Source organism: Setaria italica, chromosome I, assembly GCF_000263155.2.
Source record: "Setaria italica strain Yugu1 chromosome I, Setaria_italica_v2.0, whole genome shotgun sequence".
Taxonomy (NCBI): domain Eukaryota; kingdom Viridiplantae; phylum Streptophyta; class Magnoliopsida; order Poales; family Poaceae; genus Setaria; species Setaria italica.
The window spans coordinates 41,749,794-41,759,448 of record NC_028450.1 but is presented as its reverse complement, the minus strand read 5'-3'; the positions used below and the strand labels follow the sequence as shown (position 1 = coordinate 41,759,448).

The 9,655-nt window shown below is 45.6% G+C and overlaps 2 protein-coding genes across 2 annotated transcripts; both read left to right on the top strand.

Annotated features, from left to right (window-relative positions):
* The first annotated feature begins 2,269 nt into the window (after window positions 1-2,269).
* LOC105913665 (pentatricopeptide repeat-containing protein At4g11690-like) lies at window positions 2,270-4,077 on the top strand. The gene has a single exon (XM_022829293.1). The coding sequence runs from the start codon at window positions 2,649-2,651 to the stop codon at window positions 3,234-3,236; it is 588 nt and encodes a 195-aa protein (XP_022685028.1). The 5' UTR covers window positions 2,270-2,648; the 3' UTR covers window positions 3,237-4,077.
* A 200-nt stretch (window positions 4,078-4,277) lies between these two features.
* LOC101773574 (AT-hook motif nuclear-localized protein 9) lies at window positions 4,278-7,685 on the top strand. Its single transcript, XM_012843215.3, has 5 exons — window positions 4,278-4,479; window positions 5,331-5,398; window positions 6,325-6,456; window positions 6,776-6,934; window positions 7,142-7,685. The coding sequence occupies exons 1-5, from the start codon at window positions 4,458-4,460 to the stop codon at window positions 7,352-7,354; spliced, it is 594 nt and encodes a 197-aa protein (XP_012698669.2). The 5' UTR covers window positions 4,278-4,457; the 3' UTR covers window positions 7,355-7,685.
* The last annotated feature ends 1,970 nt before the right edge of the window (window positions 7,686-9,655 follow it).

The following is a 9,655-nucleotide window of genomic DNA, read 5'->3' as shown; positions in this document are numbered from 1 at the left end:
TATCTCCGACAAGCCCCCGAGCGTGTCATAGTCGAGTGTAGCAGCCTTCGAGTACTTTTCAGATCCTCACCGAGTAGTTTTGGTGCTCTTCGAGTACTTTGTCTGCCTAAATCTTCGAAGTGCTTCAAGGATGCCACGAGGCTATGATGTGCTCAAGCCCTTGATCATCTTGATTTTGTAATCTTCTTCTTTGGAATGTGATATGGAGGGTGGTGAAAGTCACACTCCATATGGAGTAGCCCCTGAGCCTTAGGTTGAATCGAAGAATCAGGCTGAGGGTCATAATCGTCTTGAATCTTCTTCTTTCATCTTGAAATAAATCAACTGTTCGATGTAGCTTATTAACCCCGAGCCTTGGAATGATTAAATAATCAATCCAATGGTCTAGAGAGTAGTTTTGCAATGTCACTCAAATCATCATCTGAGTAGTTCTGCGGTGCCCAATCCCCGAGCTTATGAGCTAGGTGAGCCGTAGGAGCCATGTCGAGTAGTTGTTGGCGCTTAGCCCCCGAGCTTGAGAGTTAGCGGAGCCACTGGAGATATTTCGAGTAGTAATTGGCGCTTAGCCCTTGAGTTTAGGAACTAGCTGAGCCATTGAAGGTACGCTAAGCGTCCTGTAGAGTTGTTGTCAAAGCTTGATCTGAAAGAAAAGATGCATATATTATGTAACATATTTGTAGAATTTTGAATATACTACTGAAATTTATTCAGTGATGAATATAAATGTAAATATTGTGTGTCATGCTCTTGTTTTGGCCATATTTTTCCTGAATATTTAGCCTGTTACGTTTAGGCTCTCAGTCTCTATTTAGCCGTTGCCACTGCGCGTGAGATTTCGCGTACACGTATTGGCACTGCACCTCTGAGATCTTTGTCTCGTGTATGCATGCTAGCGTTTAGGCCTGACAGAAGATCCGAGACTTTCATGGATTAAGGCGTGTTCAACTTGAGAAGATTAGTGACCACTAAGAGGAGATATTGAATCATGGATTCAGGCGTGTTCAACTTGACAAGATTAGTGACCACTAAGAGGAGATATTGAAAATAAGTAGTCGGCATTGCGATAAAAAGAGAGCGTGATTGTGCTTAAAGTAGTCGTTGAGACTTTTCTGCCTTTTGGCGAAGAGAGGCGTGTTGCCGCACAAAGGATTTATGCCTCCTTAGCTTGTAGCCGTTGTGAGCCTCCAACACTCAGTGCACCAAACTTCGTGGCAAAGCCTCCTAATTCGGTGTACCAAGCCTTTGGCGGTGCCTCCGGTACTCAATGGCTGTCGGTCAACATATAATCGGTGAAGTGTACAAAACTCGTGGCAATAGCCTCCATAATTCGATGTACCAAGCTCGTGGCTGTTGGTCAACATATAATCGGTGAAGTTAGCTCTGGAGGGTAATTCCTGTTGAGAGGCGTACACAAATAAGTAGTCGGTGCATTGGCCAACCATGTTGAAAATAAGTCAGAGAAAAAATAATTATTAAAAAAGTGACTTAACTTGATTCGAAGGCAATTGCCGATGAAGCCGTGGTGGCTGTCGATGAAGCCGTGACGATTGTTGATGAAGTTAGTCAGAATCGATTCCGACTAGTTGTCGATTCCGCTACGTTCACATACATAATGTAAAGGAATGGATTGGGGTGCAAGGCTCGTTCAAATTCCCCCATGGGCTTGGCCTATAAAAGATTAGCTCTTGTACGAGCAACACAACACACACAATGTAAGGTGTTACGTTTCCTAGCGACTTAAACCTGTCTAAAGACTCTCTTAGCAAAATCATATACTAACTCCTTGGAACGCCTTTAGTATCTCTACTTCGAATCTCTACGAACCCAGGCCGGCTCTCTAAAAGAGGATTATGCTTGACCATCGTACACGATGACGACATATCAAATCTCATGCCACACCTTTTTGAATATTTTGTCAATGTCACAGCTGATGGCTCGGCATGTGGCGCAAAGTTGAATGCTTTTCTTTCTCTCTTTCTTGACCTTGCTTGAGACCAAGTTGAACGCTTTCTAGTTTGTGTCGGTGGCGTGGTATTTAGGGCCGGCTAGTAAACGCAGTAACATTCCCATAGTCAGTATAGTATTGGGCTCACGTGTAGAACCTACTAAAGCCCATCAGCAGCAGCTTCGGTGACGTACAGGCCCAACGGGCTTTTCCTCGCTGGCGGCCTCGTCTTCTTCCTCCGACACTCTCCTCTCCCGTCACCCCCACCCCCACTCGTCGCCGACGGGCGCTGGCCCGCCGCTCCTCCCCCTCCCATGGCGGCCCCTCCTCAAGCCCTAACCCCCACCCTCCACGCATCCTTCCTGTGCTCCCTCGCGCTCGTCCTCCTCCGAGCCGGCCGCCTCTCCGCCGCCTCCCAAATCGTCTCCTCATTCCCCGCCTCCCCTCCCGCTAGCCTCCTCCGCCGCCTCATCCCTGCCCTTGCCTCCTCGGGCCTCGCCGCCGCCGCAGTCCGCTTCCGCCCCCTTCCAGTTGACCCCCACACACTCAACTCGATCATCCTCTCCTACTGCAACCTCCGCTTGCTCCGCCCCGCACTGAGCCTCCTGCGTTCCTCCTCCACGCCCCAGTCTCAGGTTGCGGTTGATACCGTTAGCTACAACATATTCCTCGCTGGCCTCTCCGAGCAGGGCCACGGGAAGAGATGTGCAAGCGCGGCGTGCCCTTCGATGGGGTCACCGTCAACACGGTGCTCGTGGGGTTGTGTAGGAGCGGCCTGGTGGATGAAGCCGCGAGATTGACCGAGATGCTGGTCGGAGGCCGAGGAATCGGCAGCTTAGATGTGGTGGGATGGAATGCCCTCATTGATGGGTACTGTAAAGTCCAGGACATGGCCGCAGCATTGGCTGTGGCGGAGAGGATGAGGAAACAAGGGGTGCCGCTTGATGTCGTGAGGTACAATAGCTTAGTTGCTGGGTTTTGCCACTCCGGCGATGCTAGTGCTGCATGGGACGTGGTGGAGGCAATGAAGGCGGATGGCGTGGAGCCGAATGTGGTGACATACACTGCGTTCATTGGGGAGTATTGTAAGCGCAAGGGGATTGAGGAGGCATTCAATTTGTATGAGGGAATGGTGAGATTGGGTGTGCTGCCGGATGTGGTCACACTTAGTGCTCTTGTCGATGGCCTCTGCAGGGATGGCTGGTTCTCAGAAGCATATGCACTTTTCAGGGAGATGGACAACATTGGAGCTCCACCGAACCATGTCACATATTGTACACTTATCGATTGATTAGTGAAAGCGCGGAGGGTCAAGGAATCTTTTGGTCTCTTGGGAGAGATGGTTTCAAGGGGTGTGGTCATTGATCTGGTCATGTATACAGCTATGATGGACTGTTTAGGTAAGGAAGGGGAGATTGAGGAAGTGAAGGACATGCTTCAGCATGCTCTATTGGATAATCTCACCCCCAATTGTGTTACTTACACTGTACTGATCGATGCACACTGCAGAACAGGCAATGTCGACGGGGCAGAGCAGGTGCTGTTGCAAATGGAGGAGAAATCTGTTAGCCCAAATGTTATTACATTCTCATCAATCCTCAATGGTCTTGTTAAAAGAGGATGCCTCAATAAAGCAGCTGATTATATGAGGAAGATGAAGGACAGTGGGATTGCTCCTAATGTATTTTGAGATGGTGAGTAAAGGCTTTATTCCCAAAGCAAGCACGTATAATTCACTCATAAGTGATTTTGCTAAAGCTGGAATGATGAACCAAGCTAAAGAGATGTTCAAAGAAATGAAAAGGAGAGGGGTTTTACATACGTCCTCAACTTATGATATCCTTTTGAATGGATGGTCAAAGCTTAGAAATGGAACAGAGGTGAGAAAACTTTTCAAAGATATGAAAGAGATAGGATTTAGACCATCTAAAGGCACTCTTAGTTTTGTATCCAGAGCATTTTCAAAGCCAGGGATGACTTGGGAAGCTCGACGTTTACTGAAGACCCTTTTTAAAGATTAGGAAAAGATGAAGTGTCAATATAATATCTGCCCAGGATAGATGGTCTAATGAACACGGTTCTCACCATGACTACAGCTGTAGTCCGGGGTTCTAATTATTGCAGTGTCTTCCTGCAAGGCTGCAAGGCCAAACTTGCCCCGGTGCATAAAGAGTTTGCAGTCGACATAATTAATTCTGAAAAAAGATAGGTTAATGCTTCAGAAGAACAGCTGATGCTAAGGGGGATCAAGGAAGTGGGGCTGGTGGTGGCCAGGATGTGCAGGTGAAGAAGAATTTGGAGGGGGGGGGGGGGGCATAGAAATATAGGTCTGATGGGGCGGTGACTCTCGGGTTATTGCCCATTTCATCATCAACGCTTCGCTTGTCGAACTCGGGGTGGGAACCATGGTCAGCACACCAAGTTCAGGATTTGGGTCAGGGGATCAGGGGGTTCAGGCTCTGGTGCCCCTTGAGAGAAACGCGGCAGAGGATGACCACCTGGCTCTGGGAAGATGCAACAGTTGGCTTCGCTTGGTGAGTTCCTTCAGCCTTGTAATTTCACTCGCATATCCTATGCTTTATGATAATTGAGTTATCTATAAAAGAAATGTATTAGGCAATTATGGGTAAAGTTTGATCTCTTTAACAGCTTAACTTCTTGATCTTGATGCCATGAACTACGTAAGTGATAGCATTGCTTCTTCGTATGAATATGCTCTAGTCGCCTATTGTGTTATGTTTGACCTTCTTTGAATACAGCCACATTGTATAATGTGCTGTTAAGAGAACCTGTGGACTTTGCCTATACATTTTGGTGGAGTATCTGGATCATTCTGAACAATGTGCTCTGTTATACCTGTGCTCTTAGTTTGTTTCTTGCATTACATCCTACTACTTGCCCTTCCCATGATTTATAGGTTGTTACTCACATATTGTCCTCTACCTCTGGAATGTATAACTGCCATCAAGTGTCTTTCTAATTTTTCCTTGCTATATAAAAGGGGGGGGGGGGGGGGGGTCGACTGGAGAAGGTTGAGCTGCTTCTATAATCCCCACCACGGTCGAGTTTTTTTTTTTGAATTGCAATGGGTAACTGGGTATTGACATTTCTTTAAGTGTCTTCCTTATTTTTCCTTACTAAAGTGAGATTATAAATTGGAGGTTCTTGAATTGACTGGTGGCTCAGTTATGTTAAGCAAGCACTGTGTCTTTTGCTTCCTTGGTTGTTCCCTGGACAAAAATAAAGAAATGGACCATTTGCCTAACTAGTTTTTCTTCTGTATCCCCTTACTTTGTAGAGGGAGGCATTTTTCTTATTTTATATGCACGAACTGATGAGTTTGTTATTGTTCTTATCTGATGAAACTCTATTTTGTCTTCTTTAGGAAAGTGGTTTCTTGGCTCTGTTGGAACAGGTTTTACTCCTCATGTGATTATTATTCAACCAGGAGAGGTAAGTTAGAATTATCAGTAACTGATGCCTATTGTTTCCAAAAGTAGTTTTGTTTGCTCTGTCTGTTGATTATGTCCTAGTGTTCAGTGGGACCTGTTTCCTTGTGTCACGAGTGATGCTTGTTTGCATCGGACGCTGCAGATTACCTTCAAACTGTTTTTTTTTTGTTTACCCAGTATGCATATCCATTCAATTTCCTTATGTAATAATGTTAATCTTATATATGAGGTGTCTGAATAGGCAATGGCATATGAACCTATATGTATTGTAGCAAACTCTCTTTGGTGATCAGTACAGTTTGTTGTGTTTAAATTCACTGGTGGCATTTATTGGCTTCTATTACCGCTATGCATTAAGCTACAGGCATTTTGCTAGCTGTCAAATGAGCAATATCATTGATACATGAACAGGTTGTAACATGGGATGGTCGCAGCTGCATTAGCATCATTGTTACATTGCGCAAGCTAACTGCTCTAGATGGTTATACGCGCTGATGATGCATTACTAGCATTGTGCCCTCAAAAGTTACTTGATGTGGCACTAGAATAGATTTTATTATCGTGGCAATTAATACTCCTAATGACTTAATCCAAGTAAATCCTCTATCCTTGCGAACCGATGCGCTTATGCTTTTCTTTTCAAAAACGAAAAACTTTTGCGCTTACAAGGTTCCGGCTCAAGCTTGCTTGCCGAACTCAAATTGAAAGGGAAGTTTGACTTTCTGGGTTTTCTAATTGAGAATAATCTTTTTCATATTGTTTTTGTTGTGACCTGGTCAGAACAATGCCACTTGTTACCTTTGGTAAATTCCAACCTTGGGGGGCGCCAACTACTCGACAGGCAAAATTAGAGCTTGGCTGTTTCAGGAAATACTAAATAGTTTATTATTGTTGAATAGCCCAATTATAGCTTTCTTATCTGTGCAGGATGTTGCTGCCAGGATAATGGCCTTTTCACAACAAGGCCCAAGGGCAGTGTGCATCATTTCAGCAACTGGAGCTGTTTCTACAGCAACCCTTCATCAGGATTCAGACTCTGGTGGTGTGGTTACATATGAGGTATGTTGCTGTTGGTTATCATTTGCGCCAAACTACTGCATGCATGCATTTTTATCTTCTCCTGTTGTACATTTGAATATAAATATCTGCCCACTGCAAATTAAACAAAGTATTTAATGTTGGCATTTGCCTGCATAGTCAGATTGCTTTCGTGTCAGATCTAAAACTGTTGCTGTGAAAGGAAAAGAACGTGAAATGGAGAACCGGTTTTCATGCCTTTTTTTTCCCAGTTCATTTCGAGTTTGCAGTGCTGATCCAGAGAAAAGTCATTTTATTCTCATTTAGCTTATGCTCTTATGCTTTACTGTTGTTTTTGCAGGGTCGATTTGAGATCCTGTGCCTTTCTGGGTCATACTTGGTGCTGGATGATGGTGGCACCCGGACCCGAAGTGGAGGGCTATGCATAGCTTTATGTGGCCCTGACCACAGGGTTATGGGTGGCAGTGTAGGTGGAGTCCTGACAGCTGGGACAGTTCAGGTGATTGCTGCTTGCTGGTTTTGTGTGATAAATCCTCTGATGTTTTGTGAGCTAGTATGAATATGTTGTCATAATTTTGATGTCATATGGTTTGTTTGCTATCTCAACTGAGTAAAAAAAAGAAGCACGGGCACCATCCTTTTTGTGTTCTGCACCAGTTTCTTCGCCCACAAGTTTGTCTTGATCATTGTTTTTGCATTGGTGCAGGTGATAGTGGGGAGCCTCATGTATGGCGGTTCGAAGAAAAACAAAGCTAAAGCCGAGCTAGACATGGAGCACGAGGAGGTGAATGCTGGCGAGGCTGCAATGGCGTTGCCAGAGCACAACATGCCCCCTCACGCGATGAGCGGATGGGCCTCCTGGCATGATGAGGCAGATGGACTTGAGGACCTCAAACATCGATATCAACTCGATCCGTGAGTAGGTTGGGTAAGGCGGGTGGGAAGAGCTGAGCTGAGGTCACAGGCACAGCATATGCATGCACTAACTTCCCTCCAGGTGCGAGAAGAGTTGTCGTGGTTGCTGTGTTAATTAGGAACCCCACATATATATCACATAAATGGTGAAATTATTATGGTGTAGTACTAGTACTTGGATGCTGCTGTGTGAGATAATGCATTCTATGTATGCTTGGAGAAGAGTGGATATTGAGGTGGTGGTTTAGTTCTCGTTCCTACTGTGGATGCATTGACGAATCTCTGTGTAAGGAATGGGAATCCTGCACGAGAGAATCGTGTTTTGATTTGATCTAGTCTCTGTGTAAAAGAGGAGTGGCCAACAAAGAATGTCGTGCATGTGCTTGTGGTCGTCAAAAAGGAGGAACATGTATCTGCATGTCCACCTGGCTGCAAGGAGTTTTGGTGCACAAGGAAAAAATAGGTAAACGCGTTTGTTCAGGCATTTTGAGACCTAATGTTGAATCGAATTTCAAGGGACACGAGTTCCCATTCCGTGGAAAACTGGAAACCATCCTGCGATCTGTGGTGGCACGCATGGAAGCATGCAAAATCCAAATCTGAATCACACCACTTCGGAAAGGGATCACCAAAATATACGTCAAGCTGGACTAGTTCTCAAGTTTTTTTCCCCAGTTTACAGAGTATAAGTTATTTTCAATACTTCATGTGTAACAGCCTGAACTAGCACAGTAGAAAGTAAACCTGTGCAAGGACAGGAATCTCACCTCGTCCCGATTATTCATGACTTGTGCTGTCCCAAAGGAGGGTATGTGGGTGGAATGGCCCAAAGGAGGTGGAGGTATGTGGTGGGCCATCGTGTTGGGCCGATTGGTGGGTTCGAATGGATGTGCGACTAGATGCATGGCATGATTGTTCTCGCGGTTCTTCTTATCTACTAAGAAGAAATCGAGGGATGATGATCATAAAAATGAAAGAATCATGATGGTGATGATGATAAACCCATGTTACTGATAACCCCCTTCTTTAATTAGCTGGGCCTGGAAGAGTTTGGACAGACAGATGATAAATGATGAAACTAGTAAGCACATCAGATAAACTAAATGCTCCTTTTTCAGATGTGTGAATGAAATCAACTACCTCTTCTTCTTCTAATCATGTAATGCAAGTATGCAACAAACTGGCCGAGAACACATGCTATTTTTTTCCCTTAAAAGAAAGAACACTTGTTAACTTGGGAGAAAAAGGGTAAATAAAACAGGTGAGATCCTGGAGCAGGTAGGCAGCCAGAGGCCACAGGTTGAGGACGAGGAGCAGACGCAGGCAGCACCACTCAGTCACTGAGACTCAACTAAGACAAAACGGAAAAGGCATGTCATACATATCTGAATTTGGTGGCGCAGCATCGGCCAGCAACTCAGAAAACAGCAATACCCTCTCCTCTAGCTTAGTGCACGTAGCAGACTTTTTCCCTGTCCTAGCTGATAGTGATATCAATTGGGTCGTGGCTGAGCCTTCCTGTCTGTCCTAGCAATGACTTGAAATCAAGAAGGACATCTCTCATCTTTCTTTGACTACCATACATCACATGAGTAGTCTCACAGAAATAAAAAAACAAACAAATTAAATAGATGGTTTCTTCTTCCTCTCTCTGACTGAGTATCGCAAATTATTCATAAAAAGAAAAGAATCATGTCATATGATTATCATAGGATACAGGTGTCAAACGAGTAGGGGGATGTAAAGGGAGTGGTGGTGGTGGTCACGGGAGTGATATGAGTGCCACTCAAGTCGATCATCCTCTGCTTTGCTTTGCTTTGCTTTGCTTTTGAGTGCACAAGATGCATGGACATGCATGCTGCTCACACTCTACTTGCTTGCCTTGCAGAGAGTGAGTGAGTGTGGAGGATCGGTTGCAGCGTCGCCGTCAGGGAACGCCCCTCTCCTCTCCAGACAGAGTGACAGACGTACCGAGACGGATGGAATACGGTGCGGTGCCGGCGCCTCCCGTTCACAGGCTCGGCTGCGTCGTCTTTGATTGCTGCTTTCCTTGGAAGCTCATCTCCACTAGTGCGTCTGCTTGGCTCTGGGCGCTGCTACCCGTTGCTGTCCCTCATCACTTTCTCAGTCCCTTTGCCTTGCAAAAATGCAAACAAATCCATCAGCTGCTGCTACCACTGGCTGCCCTGGCACTTATCAGCTCCGATGCGATCCCTGGTGGCACACAGCCACTTCACTAGCTCATCAGCTGCAGCCTGCAGCGAGTGACACTCTTATCTAGCTAGTGGCTGCTGACTGACTGAGG

What these genes read in the sequence shown, in the direction of transcription:
- LOC105913665 (XM_022829293.1), top strand. Translation starts at nt 2,649, where the DNA reads ATGTGCAAGCGCGGCGTGCCCTTCGATGGGGTCACCGTCAACACGGTG.
- LOC101773574 (XM_012843215.3), top strand. Translation starts at nt 4,458, where the DNA reads ATGCAACAGTTGGCTTCGCTTG. An exon ending in GCAACAGTTGGCTTCGCTTG is followed by an intron (nt 4,480 to 5,330) that starts GTGAGTTCCTTC and finishes TGTCTTCTTTAG; the next exon opens with GAAAGTGGTTTCTTGGCTCT. An exon ending in TTATTATTCAACCAGGAGAG is followed by an intron (nt 5,399 to 6,324) that starts GTAAGTTAGAAT and finishes TTATCTGTGCAG; the next exon opens with GATGTTGCTGCCAGGATAAT.